Here is a 19,260-nt window from a genome sequence, read left to right as displayed (position 1 = left end):
AGCAGTCAGTGCTGGGCCTGTCACAAACCCTTTGGCTTCTGGCTCAGAGGTTCTCCGCCGTCAGAGAGCCAGAGCAGGGGGTTTTCAAGGGTTACCAAGTCCAGGCAGCAGCTCCTTCCCCTCACACCTACACGGGGCCGCTTCCCCAGCCCTGACCAGCAACGTCTTTGCCAAGTCCTGACGTGCTTGGGTTTGTCATGTCGGCTGGAGAAGGTGTTCTGGTGCATCTCAGGGTAGAGTGAGAAAAACCCCACTGCAAAAACAGATCCCTCTGGGCTGGAGAGTCGCTGCCTTTGTGAAAACCCCTCGTAAAAACGCCCTGCTCGGAAACACAAACTGTCCCAAGCAAGATGCTGCTTTCTTACCCTACATCCATCCTCCTCAGAAAGGAACTCACCCTGCTTCATGCTGCGCTTAGAAAAGGGAAAAACAAATTAAGTACTCTTGGAGGAAGTTCATTATGACACAAACCTAAATTTCACTTCGTATTACAAGAGAAACGAGGGCCAAATTTGCCTCTGAGCTTCCTGTTGCTATTAAAACAACAGGATTTGAATCTATACAGGTCCATGTGCGTATGACGGTCCAGATGAGCTGCTGTAATGAAGAAAAGTTTGCTGAGATCCACGTTCTGCAGGCACCAAACCGCAGCCCCTTTCAGCACGAGAGCCCCCTTTCATTTCTACCTCACGAGGAAATAAATCACACTTACTCTTTTCAGGACTATTTAAAGTTTTAAAGTAATGCAGCAGTGACAAGGTGATGAAATTCCTTTTTCTCGTTTCTGACAAGTCAGGTAGATTGTAAAGTCATCAAAACCAACAGCCCAACAATAATTTGTGTGTGTGTGTGTGTCACTGATGGTGGAAAAAGAAAAGAGCCCAAAGTGGGGAAAATAGTTTACGTGAAGGTGCAGGCTACCTTCGGGGAGAGCGGGAGCGAGCAGAACAAAGCATCCTCGTTAGGCAGTTAGGAATCAAAGCCCTGATCCGTTTCCAATTTCTTCCACTGCTCTTGACTAGCTGAAGTATAATCGATATTCCCCACTGCGTCGAGATGGAGCATCCCAGGTGGCACAATCAGGTGGCTTACTCAGGCTGCCACGAAATTGTTCCTCACGAGGGCGTACGATAAGGTCATTGATCTTGTGCTCTAAGCTACGGGTTAACAAAAGGATTTCGGAGATTAAAAATGAGCTGTTCAGACAATCACTTGACTCTGCTAAGAACTTAAGCTATAGTTTAATTTTTTTTTTTTTGGAGGTCAAGGCCTTAACCTCTACGCACCTCCAAGCTATGCCAGCCACAGCGTGTTTACGTTAGTGAAAGTACACCCGTATTTCTCGTTCGGGAAAGGAGCGATGAAGACCCCGTCCAGGTTGGTGCGACGTGCAGATGCAGCTGGGCTGGAGGTCTGCTGAAGCTGAAGAGTTTGCAGCTCTGTTGTCGCAGTAACTGGGTGACTCAACCTGACACACCATCTTTGGGCCGGAGCCGTGCACGCACACTGGACTTGTGCCTACACTTCCAGATTTAAGAGATTTATTTATTATGGCAATTAATGATTTGGAGATGAGATTTTCTGTTTTTTCATGGCTTTTGACTAACTTAACAAAAATTTGATTCTGCAAGTGAAGATTTATTGTCAAGGAAATTGCATTAATTAAGCAAAGGAAGTTGAAATAAACAGATAGGATAACATAATGAGGACCTGATCTTCATCTGCTGCTTGAACAACTGAACAGAAAAATCAGATACATGGTCAAGGCTTCCTAGCAAAGAGACCCACAACAACGCTTTTTAACTTTTTTCCTATCGTTTTGGGTTTTGTTGCAGAGATAAGGAAGGTGGGGAAGTGTGAGCAAAGAAGAGAAGGAACCTGTCACCCCCCACAAAGCTTCCACAACTCATCGGTACACCTGCACGGCTGTGGGTGCTCATCTGAAACAGCAATGAGTGTAACAGTAGTGAGCTTCTGCAGACAGAGGCTGGCTGATGTGGCAATGGGTGGACACCCCTCTGCCCAGGAGTTCACAGTATGGCATGAAAAATATTCATTTACAGAGGAATTATTTCAGACTTAAGCAATATGAAACAGCCAAACACCACAATACTACTCAAAAATTTGTGAAAGAGTAAATTGGCACTTGGTCATTCCTAAATAAAATGTAACACCTCTACAAATGGAGATGACTATACTAGGATGGTTCTATATAGTTCTATATAGCACTTCAGCTGGATTCTCCAAAGCCTCTGGCATACAGCTCTTCATCTCCGTTTACCAGCATCATGTAATTTATTTATGCCCAAATACAAACAAATTAAATAACAAATTCAACCCCATGTTTACTACACTACTTACTCTCCATAAGAGAAAAAAGGCTCTAATATGGTAAAAATAAAAGCAATTAACTGCAGGAAACCAGAGAATCCTGAAGCAAAGCAATAAGGAGATCCTAAAAATGTGAATATTGCCCTTACGAAGCACCTGGCTCAACTTCTACACCAGTAGCTACATATTGCTTAGGTAACGGCCACGTAACCACTCACTGGATTTACCTTCAAACAGTATCAACAACAGCAAAAATATTGCCTGGGGTTTGTAATGGGAAGTTATTAACAGGGACTGCAGAGCTCTGCATTCAGAAAATGCACACGAGCATCTTTCCAGAGTCAGTTTTGTTTGTTTGCTGACTTTCCAAGCGGAGAAATTCAACTGCAGGTGCCTGAGAAATCAAACACCAGCAAAAATGCATAAAGACACTGTCCCCAGTGTCTTTTCTTTGTTTACTTGCAAAAACTCTGGGGGAAAAATAAGGGAACACTTAGGCTTTGCCTTTTTTTTTTTTTTCCCCTCCCAATTATTTTTAAACGTTTAGCTTTAGGTCTGAGTACAGCATGGTGCTTCAGAATTTGTCACCTCATTTCATCTGTCAAAAACCAAGTGAAATGAAACACATGTCTGGTCCCAACTGTTCTCTGCACTACATTGGGAATGAATCACTGTTTTTTTTTTTCCCCAAGTCACTGCACGCCATAGCCATCGGCTCTGGATTACCTGAGCTTTCTGTAACATAGTCATGACCTGTTTCCAATAACTCAAGTTTTAAATTCTGTAACATCTGCAGAAAGAAAATAACCACAGTATTTCTGAGAAAGATGCATATCACAAAGGCTGTTCAAATATGGCACAAGGTAGCTTGCAATTTTTTGCCCAAATATTCTAAAATTTCTAGGCATAGAAATAAAAGATTCTAGACAAAGAAATAAAATTCTCTTTGTGGTCACTGTTGTCTCAGTAGACAACAGAGCTTCTTCACCCACTGTTTCGAGGGGAGAATACAGAGTTTCTTTGGTCAGAGGAGTTGACTTCTGAAAAAGAAATAAAGACACAATATTCTTCAGGGATATGCAGTTTAAAAGATTTCTCACAGACAACACGAAGACTTAGGCGAGCCAGGGTTGCAGCACCTTGGCCCCATGGTCTTTTGAACATGAAGAAATGGATTTCCTCTGATTCACTGCTATGCTACCTACTGCTGAGATGATGCCTATTTCCTCAGATCTGACTGCTTGAAAGAGGTCCAAGAGAAGCACTGGTGAATTTTCACCTCCACGGTGACTTCTCCATCTTAAATCTGAACGGTTTTGTTGATTCTGAAGACAATATCAAGGAACACTTCTTGGCCAACATAAATATAGGGCACAGAACTCATTTCCAGGCGTTTCTGTGCCTGTCCTTCTCCACAAAATGTGAAAACCTGTGGTTTTGTTCCTTTTAATTATGGTCCTATCTTGGGATACGTTTGTTCTTCCTCTACGGCCTCTTTTGCATCACAGAAGTGTCTTCAAAAAGGACATCATCCTACTGTGAGAACAAGAGGTACTGCAAACCTGGCAGGCACCATCATCAGAGTCTTTCTCCATATTCAAACTCAAGGCACCCCTCAGAAACATCAGTTACAAGTTATTTGGTTTGTTTCCTGCAAAGAAAGAGAGAGTTCACACTTTCTCTTCTAAAGAGCTACTAAGATGACTGCTATGCTGACAACAGTAACTCTGCTACAGGTTGACATACAGACCACTGGAGGCAGAAAACTTTTTACAGAACGTTTTAACGTGTCACCTCACAGGAGGTTAGTGAATCCTCCAGCCAACCTCCATCTGGGATTCAAATGTGTCCAGTTCAGCTTGGCAAAAATTTTCGCTTCCTTTTACTCATAGAGCTGAGTTATTTTAGACAAGTCATGGCAAAGATGGTAGAAGAGGGAACTGTCAAACAGCGCAACTCCCTGCCAGCTTCATCTAGTGCTCTCCATACTATTTTCAGAATCAAGGGTGGAAAGGAACTGTTACTCATCCAGGAGGAAAGAGCCAGATTCAAGAAGCTTAAGCCAAAAGACCTTCCAAGTTTGCTTTTCTTCTTCGGTTCTGAACAGGAAAAAAATGTGTCATCCTGGAAAGCCATGACTCCTGATGGCACAAGGTGAGCAAAACAAATTTAGGTGGCCCGCTGGACCATGAAAGAGTTTTCAGCTGTCCCCCTCGCCCTAGTGAATTAATCCGCTAATACTTTGGGCAAATCTCTTCGTGATATACGCTGCAATACAATTGCTGGCGAAACAGGCAATATTTCTATCCACTTTTCTGACTTTTATAGTTCTTTAAAGATCCTGACTTTCAACACTACTCTTGTTGATGCCATTACTCACAGAAGCACAAGTCCACATGCCAACTAACAACTGCTACAAGGACACCAAAATATTTGTAGTCAGGTTGCAAAGCTACTTTAGATGGTTAAAATGTGATGACATTTAACTATTACTAATAAAATCCTATTCCTTCCCTGTTGATAAAATTTAACAATATTCCTGATTTCATTTACAATGCCAACTCAGTGCAACAGAAAAAGAAAAAACAAGACAAAACAAAAAAACCAAAGCCAAAACAACTGAACAGTTTTACTAATGTGTAAACAGTATGAAAATATAACCTCACTACGGGGCAACACGACTGCTCACAGGCAAGCCAGATATGTGCTATTAATGAGCACATACAGGTTAACCGGGTGATCAGGCCCAGTCAACATGGGTTTATGAAAGGCAGGTCTTGCCAATCAAACCTGATCACCTTCTATGACAGGGTGACCCGCCTGGTTGACGAGGGAAGGGCTGTGGATGTAGTTTTCCTAGACCTCAGTAAAGCCTTTGATACAGTTTCTCATAGTGTTCTGGTTGAGAAACTGGTAACTGCTGGCCTGGATAGGCACACCCTCCTTTGGGTTAAAAACTGGCTGGATGGCCGGGCCCAAAGAGTGGTGGTAAATGGGGCTAAATCCAGCTGGAGGACGGTCACCAGTGGGGTTCCCCAGGGCTCAGTGCTGGGTCCAGTTCTGTTTAACATCTTTATCAATGACCTGGATGAGGGGATTGAATGTACCCTCAGTAAATTTGCGGACGACACCAAGCTGGGAGGCTGTGTCGATCTGCTCGAGGGTAGGGAGGCCCTTCAGAGGGATTTGAACAGACTGGATCGTTGGGCTGAGGCCAATGGCATGAGCTTTAATAAGGCCAAGTGCAGAGTCCTTCACTTGGGGTATAAAAACCCCAAGCATCGCTACAGGCTCGGGGAAGAGTGGCTGGAGAGCTGCCTGGCGGAGAAGGACCTGGGGGTGTTGGTTCACTACCGGCTTGATATGAGCCAGCAGTGTGCCCAGGTGGCCAAAAAGGCCAATGGGATACTGGCGTGTATCAAGAATAGTGTGACCAGCAGGAGCAGGGAAGTGATCCTGCCCCTGTACTCGGCACTGGTGAGGCCGCACCTGGAATATTGTGTCCAGTTTTGGGCCCCTCGCTTTAAGAGGGATATTGAGCTCCTGGAGCGAGTCCAAAGAAGGGCGACTAAACTGGTCAAGGGGCTGGAAAATAAAACTTATGAGGAGCGGCTGAGGGAGTTGGGGCTGTTTAGCCTGGAGAAGAGGAGGCTGAGGGGAGACCTGATTACGGCCTATAAATACTTGAGAAAAGATGGTGGGGAGGTGGGGGAAGGGCTCTTTACATTAGTGTTGGGTGATAGAACAAGAGGAAATGGGCATAAGCTTAGTCAGGGGAGATTCAGGTTGGATGTTAGGAAGTATTTCTTCTCTGAAAGGGTTGTCAGCCACTGGAATAGGCTGCCCAGGGAGGTGGTTGAGTCCCCATCCCTGGATGTATTTAAGAATAGGGTGGATGAGCTACTTGAGGATATGGTTTAATGGGGATTAGGGATGGTTGGACTCGATGATCTCTAAGGTCTTTTCCAACCTAGAAATCTATGAATCTATGAATATGTAGAGTTCACGTAAATAAGTATTTCATAGCTGAAACTGTTTTTTTAAATGCATGACACATTCTACGTTGTTAACACTTATTACCAAGATTACAATAATCTTTAACGTCCAGTTCCACTGTAGGCACTTTAATCTGATTTTCAGGTGCCAGGTCATTGTGCTGCACCATACCACAAAGCCAAGCAGAAAGAAGGAAGCTGAAGCTGAAAACAGAACAGGCATTAAAAAACATGACCCTCCTTCCAACGACAACTGGATCCTGCACTTTGGAGATAACGGCGCAGACATAGTAAGTGGAATTGATCATTGGCTTTTAATAAGAAATTGCATACAGGCACGGTAAGGTTTTCTATACATCTAAACACAATTCTTTTCAATTTGGTTTGGCCTTTTCTTGAGAGGTTGATAAATGAGCAATTTTTTTCCTGTCCTTTATATTGGAACATTAATTGGGTACATCACCGGTAGAAGCAAAGGAATAAAAAGGCTTGTGCAGTTTCAGGGCCTTTCTGCAGTTTTCTCTGTTGCTCTTCTGTCTTACCACCTCTCACAATAGCAAAAATCCCCAAGTATCTAGATAAATACACATATATACATATAAACACAGAGAGAGAATGGACTAGAGAGAAGAGAGAGGGCAAGTGAGCTATTTTTACTCCTTTCCATTGAAACTCACACAAATCAATACATAATTCCCTGTTAAACCACGCATGCAAAAACCCATTACTTCCAACAGCAGCAACAGAGGTGTGAATGAAGTAATTCACCCACATCAGTACGGTGTGAGCTTCAAAACACCAGCTTGAATTCAAAACATTTAAACAGCAACACTATTAAAGCAAATCTGTTCTAAAACGACACCAAGAACAACTCCGAAATGGGAAAAAAGCTCAGCACAGTTCCTGCTGCCTTTGCCTTTTCTTCCTGACTCTGCTGGCAGAACCACCCTCCACGAGCCATAGGAGGGTCCTGGGCCAAGCCACAGCTGTGGGTGCACCCAGGTGGGATCAATAACCTTGTCACTACAGTGACAGGTGACAAAACTGTGCGAGATGGCTTTGGATTGAAAAAGGTCCCATTTTTTCTCAAATCCATTTGCTCCTCCTGCCTAAGGTGCTGAGCGCAGCAACGCTGTAACGCTGCTGCGGAGCCTTATTTCCTCCAAGGAGGGGAGAGATTTACACGGTTAGGAAGAAGCTTCTCTTAGAAGAACTTCAATGTGCCAGGTCATTCCTGCCACTGGTGATGATTAAAGATGAGACAAGGAGTCACTGGAGTCCCTGAGCCACGTAAATGAAGATAACGTTACAGATGCTGCCCTGTAAACAGAAAAATCTTCCCTGCAGGTTCCTTTACTCTGTTCCTGTGCAGCCCATCCCCTGTGCTCCCCTCACCTTCACTGGGCACGAGGGATGAAAACCCACAGCCAGCTTCCCAGTATCTCTCTGCCTACCTGCCTGCTACACTCAACTTCATGGCCTTTCTAGATCTGCAACATAATGGATTTTGAACGTTAGCTTTGCTCAATTTCCAAATATCGCAGGACAGTCATGGAAAAACAGGCACAACTCCCTGAAGTCCCTTGAAAACTGTCAAACCAGGACATTTTCATACGGAGAAAATCTCCCCACAAGACTTATTTTCTCCCATTCTGCAAATGAAGTCAGGTACAGGAACAGAGGTGATAGGCTTCCTATATTAAAATCAAAGGACACGACAATTTCTTTAGGACGTGCACAGATCCCTACGAGAGAAAGTGCATCACAAGATGCAAAAGGCAACTGAGGCAGACTTAGCAAGCACGCAGAACGTGTTAGCTGTTTTACTAGAACAGCACCATTAAGCTCAACCTTTATTAATCGAGAAAAGGCTCTTGCTTCATTCTTTCATTTATCAAATTGGGCTTCCAGAGATACATAAAAACCTCTGAAATCCCTTGGAATTCCCCCCCCTCACCATCCTCCAAGTAGGAGTACAAAAAGCATTGGTAATCATTCTATGAAGCAGGAAATTAGCGTGATTCCTTATTCTAGAGACATAATATGCAGCCTGCTCTGGTCAGATAGAAAATTATCATTCCCGAACCCATTTTTACAAGCGTAATTGTTAGTGACTACTCTAGGAGAAACATGCCCCTCCCTCTGTAAATGCCACTGCAAAATGAAAAGTATGGTCATTACAGATGAGAAAACTAACAGGAATAAAAGGAGGACCATTCTTCATTCGTTAACTCTGAATTTTCACATGTTTCACTAGCCCTTCCATTAGCATCTGACACCCTACTTGTAGAATTAATGTCTTTCTCCTCTGTTTGACCGTTCCTGAGCTGGGAAATGTGTGCAATACTGGGCTCTATCTGCCCTAAAAGTCTCAGCAGGTGCCTTCATGGATTCAGTCCCTTCCATCTGAATATAGCTTGTACTCTGCCAACGTTGGCTACAGTCCATCAGCCAGGTACTAAGAGGACCCTGACTTTGCAGATATTCATGCAACATGCATACGACAAAAACAAAGGGAAGTTTCTTAGGCCGTATTATTTCCTATTATGAATGAGTTTGAAAACACTCCTAAACCATGGAATACCACCCAACAATCACCTGCTGGAAATACCAACAGTATTTCTAATTTCATTGACTTTGTTCACAGTGATTTCCTTACTGGTAAATGATCAAAATTCAGACCTGGTGAGTAATCACCACGGATAGTCCTTCATTAAATAAGACATTCTCTACCACGTTTTATATACAACTATCAATTAACAGGAGCTTTTTCCTTTGTATTTGCAGTGCTGTACTTAGGTAGAGGTTGATGTTAATTCATTTTGTTCTAACACCAGGCTGACAAAACTATTTCTATTGCAGCACCTTCAAAATCCAAGGGTTAGGTGCTGAACTCATGAGTTCAACTTAAAAGTTGTGAAATTAAGGAGAAAAAACACCAAGCGTTTTTTCATTTGCCTTCTCTAGAACCACGTCAGCTAGAGCTGAAGTTGAAAAAAAAAAAAAAAAAGCAAGGAGAGATGGATTATTATTACATGTTAAACTCCTGTTTTATTTTGCAGTAATACAGGAAAGAAACATTGGAAAAGATACAGCCAGATCATGAAACCTGGCCACACCACGATTCCCTTTTCACGTTTCTACGCCTGGGTAATTAGCTTAGAAACCTACAGAAAATACTCCCTGGCACTTACTGTGCGATACTTTAAAAGCATCTGGTGTTTAGTCTACAAATACTAATACAGAAGTGAGAAGCAGTTGAAAGACACACAGTGCCTCATTCATGCAGCAGAAAAAACCCACGTTTAAGGGTCGTGTTTGGGGTTTTTTTGAACAGAACAAGTCTTCCTGCATTCAACAAGACAGACCACTACTCTTCATATCACCTCTGCCTTCCCTGGGACCTCTTCTAGTGATGATTATCAAGATTATCATTTCCTATTTGAGCATGTCAACTCCTGTAATTATTAGCTCCTGTTTGTAAATAAATACCATAATTATAATATCTAATTACAGAATCATGGAATAGTCGAGGTTGGAAGGGACCTCTGGAGAACATCTTCTCTAAACCAGCCCCTTGAAGCAGAGTTATCTACAGCAGGTTGCTCAGGGCCAGTTGCATTTTGAGCGTCTCCACAGACGGAGACTCCACAACTCCCTTGGGTGACCTGTTCCTGTGTCTGATCACTCCTGAAGTTAATAAAGAAATAGATTTTAAAGAAATAAATAATTTTATTTTGTGCCTACTGCCTCGTTTGTTCACTAGACACCATTAGGAAAAGCCTGGCTCCCTATTCTTTAGTTCCTCCCACCAGGTATTTATCTACATTGATAATGTCCCCCTGAGCCTTCTCAACAGCCTCAGCTCCCTCAGCCTGTCCTCACAGGAGAGATGCTCCAGTCCCTTAATCATCTTCACGGCCCTTCGTCAGACTCTCACCATGGTAGCTTCTTCTCTCTCGTCCTGGGGAGACCAGGCCTGGCTTCAGTACTCCAGATGTTTCTCACCAGTGCTGAGCAGAGGAGAGGGATCAGCTCCTTGCGCCGTTGCAACACTCCTCGCAGTGCAGCCCAGGATACCACTGGCTTTCTTTGCAGCAAGGGCTCACTGCTGGCTCATGTTCAACTTGATGCCCACCAGGACCCTCGGGCCCTTTTCTACCAAGCTGCTTCAGAGCCAGCTGGCCCCCAGCAGGTACTGGTGTACGGGGTTGTTCCTCCCAGGTGCAGGACCTTCTACTTCCCTTTACGAACTTCACAAGATTCCTGCCGGCCCACTTCTCCAGCCTGTCGAGGTCCCTCTGGATGGCAGCACACCCATCCGGTCCATCGGCCACTCCTCCATAAAGGTGATGTCATCTGCAGACTTGCTGAAGGTGCTCTCTCCTTCACCATTCAGGTCATTAATGAAGTGGCTAAGCACTATTGGTCATAGCATCAACATCTGAGGTACAACACTAATGACTGGCCTTCAACTGGACATCCTGCTGCTGGTCACAACTCTTTGAATCTTGTAATTCAGCCAGACTTCAGTCCACCTCACTGTCCACTTATCTCGTCCATACTTCATCAGTTTGTCTAGAAGGATGTTACGGGTCTACGGTTGCTGTACTTGAGATAAACAACATCCTCAGCTCTCTGTTCATCCACTACAGCAGTCATCTCATCACTGAGGGCTGTCAGATTGGTTAAGCATGACTTACCCTTCACAAAACCATGCTGATAACTCCTGGTGACCTCCTTCATTACAGGTCGATTTTCTTTTCTGCCTATCAAACAGTCAGTGTGCCACCTCCGGTCAGAGGTTACGTTCCTGTGATTCAGGTTTGGCTCTCTAAGGACATTCTAGCCGGCAAAAGTGAGAAGAGTTGATCCAAATAAATAGAAACTGTGAATGTGAAGTCAGTTCAACCCTTGAGTGTTTTAATTTAATGTGGGACACTGAGTTAACAGAGTCAAGGCACCACATAGTCACTCAGTAGGGATGCGTAACAAAAACACTATGGTCAGTCTGAAGGAAGTAAGAACGGAGTGTCTGCATGCCAAAGCACCAGCAGGAACAACACAGAGAACGGGTTACGAGAACAGCGCAAGGGCATAAGTGACAGCAAACTGGCAAACAAGGAGAGATGTCTCACTACCTCTGGATCAGAAGGCCAGCACCCTGGTGAGGCCGTACCAGAGATGACCAGCCAGTCAGAGACCTGCAGCAAAGCTACGGCACGTCGCCACCACCAACAGGAAAACAGGTTGGAAGCCACAAACCCACCCCGAGGAAGCTTCTGAGGGAAAGATCACACCATGGGAACTGTTTGACTCCTAAAGAGTACAAAAACTTTGTCTAAAAGCCAGTTTAATGTCATTAACCAAGAGGAACCCAAGAGACATAAGGAGGACTTCATAGCCACTGTCCCTCATCCTCATCACACGTAAGTGATCCTGGCCAGACAGAAGCCTTGGTGTCGGTGAGTACATGGCTACCATCTTCTCCAACAAGATCCTGCACTGTGTTTCCTCACATTAAGTTCTCGAAGTCTTTTACGTTTTCACTGTTTTAAATACCCCACCTTAGGTTCAGAGTTTTCCCCATTTAGATTAACTTTCTGGACTTTGCCATTAATCCTGACAACAACCTTAAATGAAAGGCTCTGAGTTTCAGAACACTCCTCTCCACGACTGTTCAGGAGACAGTTCAGATGCCCTCCTGTGTCGTACATCTGAACGAGGAATGAGTTGCATGCCCAGTGAGTTAGTGGAACCCAACTCCCAACTATACTCCTTACAAGGGTGGAGTGTTACTAACACAGCAGAAGGTAACTTAAATCTTCTACTTATTCCCCATCCCTGATATCCCCAGGTCTCTGCCCTGAATTCTGCCTCTATTCCAGTAATTCCTACTTGTCCTTGGGTACTTCTGTAACACGCAGGAGAGCGCCTTGACTACGTCTGCTGGACTCATCTGTGCCTTTCTCTTACGCACTGGAATCCGGAATGTGTGAAATCCCGTGTACGCAGCGGATTCACTGTCAAATCCTTCAGCTGCCTTCCCATTCACATCGGCAAACAGCTCGGAATTTTATTTTCTGTTTTTAAAAGGCCCCATGTGCTGAACCCAAACAAGCACTATGCACTGCCCATCTGCCTGAAACACACTGCAAAATACTTTCCCAACAAAACACATCATATACATACACGCTCCATGCAAACACAATAATTAATGAAAACTATCATCGTGTGGCACACTATCTATTACACAAGAAAGTGAGAAAGGTAGGCCCAGGAAAACTGACAAATACCTCTTCCAAAAAGTACCACAAGGACTTCTATTTTAACCTCTCATCAGAAAAATACACACTGATTCAACAATATAAGGATAATTTTACTGCACTTGGTAAGTCCTTAAATGACCCATTGTCAAGAACTGAGCAAAGGACTAAACACTAAACACCAAACTCTAGTCTTTTGTTCCCAAATACTCTCTTTCAGTAGCAGAGCTCAAATCTCAAGTCCAATTTTAAGAAAACCTTTGTACAGATCTTCTTTTTTTCTGGCTGGAATAACATTAGTACAGCAAGCCCCACTCTTTCACAACATCAGAATTTTAAACAGTATGGAAAAAGCCCTTGTTTAATCAACTATGTAATTAAGCAGCACAAAAGTAGATAAATAAATATGTTGCAAGAGATATAAAAAAGCTGGAGCGTTAGAGGAGCATTCTGACGGGATGTTCTTGACCCGTTATTTGGCCACACCAAACATGTATTTCCCATCAGTCCTCTCACTCCAAGAAATAACAAAAGCACTTTTTTCCCCAAGATCAAATCTTAAGCTCATTCACAGCTATACGTGTTCCAACAAAAAAATCCCAGTTAAAACAGCAGACCTTTCAAGTGACAGCTGTATGAGCCTCTGCAGCCATTTTTAACAGAAGATTTCCATCCTCAAAAACTTACAAGTCAGACTCCTCTAACCTGCCATCATTCATAACAAGCCCAATTCCTGTGCTCCAGACGCTCAAAGCAGCCTACTTTTTGACACCACAGTCTTGGACAGGGTGGAATATAAAAAGATATTTCATCTCAGTAAGCTTGATACACAAACAAAACGAAGCTTCTACCCTAATGCAACTGTGTTATACAGCAGCACTCAGAAAACAAACCGCTCTGGGCAAAACAAACAGTATCTGACCTTTGCTTGCACGACTATCATACATTCGATTAATTGGTTTAGTGTAATCGCTGTTTATAAACCAACTAAGGAACCAGCGAGTTCTGATCATTCACTTTGATCATGCACAGGTTTTCCATTTTAATTATTAGCTTGTACCGAAGCAGACAAGGAGGGAAAAGCTCGGCGCTTTACTTTCTTTAAACATAAAAACCGTGTGTGCGTGTATAAATACACAGATATATATAAAATTAATAAACTAACGATTTCATTACTTTACCTTCCACGTGCTACTGCCACTCTTAACATTGTACCTTACTTTTCCTGTAAAAACCCTGGCTGAATGAGAGGAAACGAAGAGCATCCTTACCTTAATGTTGCAAGCTTGTTCCATCAGTCTTCTGGCGTTCTCTTCAGCTCTGTACCTCTTGGGCAACTGAACCCTGAAGAATTTTAAAGCTCCTTCAAAATCAGCTTGTAGAAGGTCCTCTTTTGAGGTCTGCAATTAAACACAGGGAACTACTGTAAACACTGAGAACATGCAGTCGTGCTCTTTTCCTGCATTTGTCATTTACTGAACACATTCCAAACCACCAATATTCACAGTAGCCCAAAAACAGCCTCCTTGAAATCAGTTCTCTAGCCCACATCTCATCAAACAGAACAGAGGCTACAGCACATCCAAGGAATCCCAGGCAGAGCAGCACAATCAGAGGACTGTAACACATTTAATGTGTTTCATCCTTCTGTACCTGCAGGGCAAGAACGAGATTCTGGCTCGGCCTGTCAAGATGTCACTCAGTGAGGAGAAAACCAAAACTCAAGCAAATAAAGAAAAAACCTAGAAGAAATGATAATATTTTCTAGAGAGCTTGTGCATTAGATCATTGCTGATTCTCATAATCCTGCCCTAAAAAGACAATGTATACACAGATATATATGGTTGCAGACATGAACAGCAGAAGCAGAAATGCGTATGACTCATAACAGGCATCAGCAAGTCAACGTGCGGAAGTCTGTGACACAATTTCTCCAAGAACACTGTGCCAGAAGATGTTTTACATGCTTCTTTCTACATCTCTCCTAACGCTGTACCTCCCCGTGCAGTATCAAGCCTAACAGGCCAGGATATGTCAAACATTCAACATGAATCCAGTTCTGCTGCTGACGGAGTGATATGACTCATAGGGACAAACGTACTCATCTTCGGCTTTATTAGGAACTACATCAGGAGATTTAGCAGATAGGAAACACCAAACCTTGGGAAGTTCCTGTAGAACATTCATAGAGACTGAAGTCCAGACAAGATACTTAGGACGTCACCTCAAAAATGTGAATTTCAGTATCTTTAACCCAGAAAGAGCGAAGAAAAACGCGTCAACGTACGGAGTACCATGGAGACCGGCGCTGCGCATGGCAGTATTACTGCAAATACCCCAGGAGCAGCACAGGTACCTCTGGTTAAGGTTAATTGCTGAATTAATTGCTCAAGTACCACCGCCAACGTTTTCACATGTGAGTCCTCCGCCTCCTCAGGAGTAACGCCCTTTGTCATTTTTTGCCTTGTTATATGCAGTAGGTGTATTACCTACACAGAATTTCAACGTTTGATTCTTAACTATGTCATCCACTCAAAATCCTTTGCTGTCTCCAATTTCAGACAACTTCTTTCCAGAAAACACACTTCAGCCAAACACAAGAGATTTGACTCTATACAGGGAGAACTGAGAAAAACTTCAGCCTTCGACGTACAAGAGGTGAGGCTCGACAATACTGTTTTACCTCTTGGGTGTTAAATTTACTTTAAATAAATAAAAATGAATGTAATTATCACTACAATGCAGAGAAAATTTTACTTTTATCTACGAATCCTCCCTACGCATCCTACAAACTTGATTTACATGAAAATAATTATGTCTACTATGTAAAAGCCCTTCTTAAAAATACAAAAATTTTGTTTCCCAACAGAAACTCAACTTCAATATGGTGCTGCAGATGTATAATGGTAATACTCAAAACCTACCTTGACATTTTCCATGTTTCTGCTGAAAATGCTACAGCACCCTACCCAGAAGGTCTATCAAAAAGAGCAATTTACCCCAACTTTATTTGGTGGGGGTAAGGGAGAAGGGGTTTTGAAGGGATTTTAAATTAGTTAACAAAGTTGAGGGGGTATTTTCATGGTTATCCAGCATCTTTGATAATGGAGAGCACGAGCTGACATCAGAGGTGTGCCACCCCAGCACCGATAATCATCACTGCTGTGTCCAGTCTTTCACTTTGGGGACAGGCACAGCAATATCTCTATCAATGTCCTCAATCAAGAGTCTATAAGGACAAAATCAACATTGTGCATGTTCACCTAGCAACCGACGTACTTCTGGAGGTGATTACACTGTATACCCTCATGGGCACTGTGGTAGTAGTTTTTGCTACAATAACAACAAGGAAAATGTTGTTGGAAAAACAACATTTGGAGAAAACTCCAAATACAACTCAAGTAGCTTCAGCGTACCCGTTTCCTCAGGACTGCAGCATTTTTAAGGCAAACAACCGTCTGTCATCAAAGTCCTCAGAGTTCTCTCAAGATCTTTTTTGATCCTTCGTTCCCAGCCAAGGAAGCTGCTGGGTCATCACTGCAGGGATGCAAGAAAAGCTGCCTGCAGGATGCTGCTGAGAAACGTTCAGCTTTACAGACTCTCCCATCTGATTCTGTCCACAAAAGTCTGGCAGAAGGACGAGCTGGCTGAGACTCAAATCAGACAAGACCGCTGTAGCGGTGACAGCAAGCTGGTGCAGCTGGGTACCTAATGAATCAGAGCCACTCACGAACGTAACTACGCCCAACGCATCCGCTTCCTCTTCCTAACGCCGTGTCTCTCCCGGACGAGTTCTACTGAGGTTAGATATGCTTTTGCCACGCTGCAGACTAGATCCCCGTTCCATATCCACAACGGGCTATATTTAAGATTACTTGCAAGTCCTAGAGCGTGGCGGGAGCAGCCTGTCACCCAGGCAGCCCACAGCATCTCTGCCAAAACCCATATTGGCAACCAAGCCCCTTCTGGGCAAAGCTCAGCTGGGTAATATTGATGGAAAAGCAGTAAATGGTCTGATAACCAGCTTGCTTGAAAACACTTTCTCTCCCTCCCTCTCAGCGACGCTGACAGCTGTGATCACGATATAATTCAAACAGATTTCCCGACTGCACTGCAAATCTGCCTTCTTTGGAGACAAGCTCTCTGCGGCATTTCCAGCGCCCTCCTCTCCCACCCTTCTCCGAAGCCTGGTCGAGGACACAACGGCCAACCTGCCAAAGCTTGGTTTCACGCAGAAGATGCTCAGCCACGGCAGTGCTGACAGACGGGGTGATCTCCAAGAGAAGCTGGTACGTGCTTCCAACAGAGTGGGAGGGTGTTTTCAATTAAGTCTTCTGGACAGTTGCTCCCAGCACAAAACAAACAGCAAACACACTTTTTGCCAAAGTTTGAGCGTTTCATTAGGAGCTGAGCTATCCTAATTTTCAGCAAATATTCTTCCTAGAGGTCCTGACTAGACATTTTTATTTTAATTTTGTATTTAAATTTCTTTTTCTTAAATTAATATAATGCATCGAGAGTTTTGAATTTATTTTTTTTTCAGAAATCAGAGGAGGAAAAAAAAATTAAAAAGTTAATAATCAACAATTAAATTACTCTGCCAAACTTCAGAAAAGGAGATGCACCTTCCCTTTATGTCCACAGTACTTCATTTAAAAATGAATACCAAAAAAGGTAGAAAAACAGCAATTACATGTAAACCATTTAAAGTCAGCTTTATTTCTTCTAGGCGTCTGCTTGAATCACTGTTATAATAATATTCTAACAGCCCCAAAACCAATTACTCTTATTAAATTGTAACTATTGAGAATTTTGAGTTCTCAACCCTTCAAAAGTCGTCAGTCAATGAAAATCCCATAAGAATAATGATGAATCACGGAAATAAGAACTTCTGTAACAAAAGTTTGCCGCACTAAGATTACAGTTACGAAAAATTATAAATTATCACATTGTACAATGTGATAAAAGGAGTGGGGGAGCCTACACTGCTCAGCTCTTTCTACTTTGCTAAACATTTTAATTTCGTTAAAATAACCTGTTGATCAAAACATAAATTTCACTATTGAAATCACAAGAAATCAAAGTAACGTTTTGAGAGCGACATTAACCGGGCTGTGTACTTTTGTATATTTTCTGCAAACTAACCTCTTCAGGTGCTGATTAAAACCAGGGAGCAACACAAAATCTCTGTGTCTGTATACATATACACACATATATATGTATATGCAGTACAAAAAAGTATAGAGCACTGTTGGTATCCTAAGATTCACATTAGTTGACATTTTGTGATTTTAATCAATAAATCATAAAGACATCTCAGGAACCTTTTGGCAGCCCTATGACAGGTAGAGAGTTGTAAATTTAGTTGTTCGTTCACTCAGCTTGTGGAACTCACCAAAGATTTATTTCACTAAACCATCTGTAAGTTTAATGAACCAGTAATTAAAAGTTTGGCAGGTGCATTGCATTTTTTTTTTTGCACCCAGAGACTTCAGGGCATTTGTTATTATCCTATATGTAATTTTCAAATAATCACAGTTTTGGGTAAAACGTATTTTTAAAACCAGGCAAAAGACCATAACATTAACTTTAAAAGTCTCAGCTTGGTTTTTTAGGGTTTGGCTAAAAACGCCCTTGAATGTCCTTCCCACATCACTTAAGCATTTCAATATATTCATAAAATTATCTTATATGGATTACTAGAAAATAAGGGAAAGCGCTTTCCCAGAAGTACGAGGGAAGCTTTCAAATCTAAAGGTAAAGTTCTGGAAAATCTACAAATGTTCAAAAACAGGAAAGGAAATTGAGAGACTCAAATGATGTTAATTGTGATTATTTTTTAAAAGTAAATAATGTCACTGCTGCTTTCCCCAAAATATTTAGGGAAATGTGATTAAGACAAAGTCTTGGCTTTTTTATTTAATTTAATTTCTCTGTCTTCAATTATTAATTTTGCAGTCTCATTTATTACTGACTATATCAGCTACAACTCCTATTCCCACTTGGGAACTAATACAGCAGAAAAAATTTCCGTTTAACCACACTACACTTCCTTAAATTCAATTCTTCCTCTTTCACACAAACAGATAAAAATTACGAATTTCTATAGAATTCTATGCACACAGGGTATACATTTAGAATTTCTACAGAATGTCAGTGAGCATAAACCGCTTTTTTTACACTTTAATGAACCTGTGTCAGGAACAAGACCAAGTTAAAAGCCGAAAAGAATCCGGCCATACCCTACTCTGCTATTTAATTCGCTAATGGTAAATTCAAAATGTTTGTGAGTATCCTCACACTAATTTTTCAGAACATAGTATTTAATTATAATACACACAGATGCAGTTTTAAGTTCTTTTTAGAAGATACACACCGTAAAATCAAGGTATGGGAGCTCTTTTTTCTAACCTGATAGTTCCTCTTCCACTGGTAGCAACACGACTGCAGTGCTGCATGTTGCACGACCGTGCACCGTGCTGCCCTTAAACGTGAGCCACAGACCTGACACCTCTTCAGTGAGGAGAAGAGGATAGAGCTGACCTTCCATGCTGCCAAGGAGCATGAGGGTGGATAAACTTGGGATCCAGGCCCGGGAAAGTTTGATGGGTAAAGCTACGGTGCTGCAGTTACACTGGCATGCACCTCTAGCACAACACACCAAAAGG

General features: G+C 42.5%; 1 protein-coding gene across 14 annotated transcripts in view; it reads right to left on the bottom strand.

Annotated features, from left to right (window-relative positions):
• Window positions 1-19,260, bottom strand: part of RABGAP1L (RAB GTPase activating protein 1 like) — a 262,481-nt gene that overhangs the window by 48,911 nt on the left and 194,310 nt on the right. For all 14 annotated transcript variants that reach the window (XM_086617889.1, XM_086617904.1, XM_086617893.1 and 11 more), the window contains one exon: window positions 13,864-13,992. In XM_086617889.1, coding sequence (XP_086474015.1) covers window positions 13,864-13,992 — 129 coding nt within the window. The remainder of the gene's footprint in view (window positions 1-13,863; window positions 13,993-19,260) is intronic.

The sequence above is a fragment of the Tauraco erythrolophus genome, chromosome 10 (genome assembly GCF_009769465.1).
Source record: "Tauraco erythrolophus isolate bTauEry1 chromosome 10, bTauEry1.pri, whole genome shotgun sequence".
NCBI classification, from domain to species: domain Eukaryota; kingdom Metazoa; phylum Chordata; class Aves; order Musophagiformes; family Musophagidae; genus Tauraco; species Tauraco erythrolophus.
This window is presented reverse-complemented; position numbering and strand designations above follow the sequence as displayed.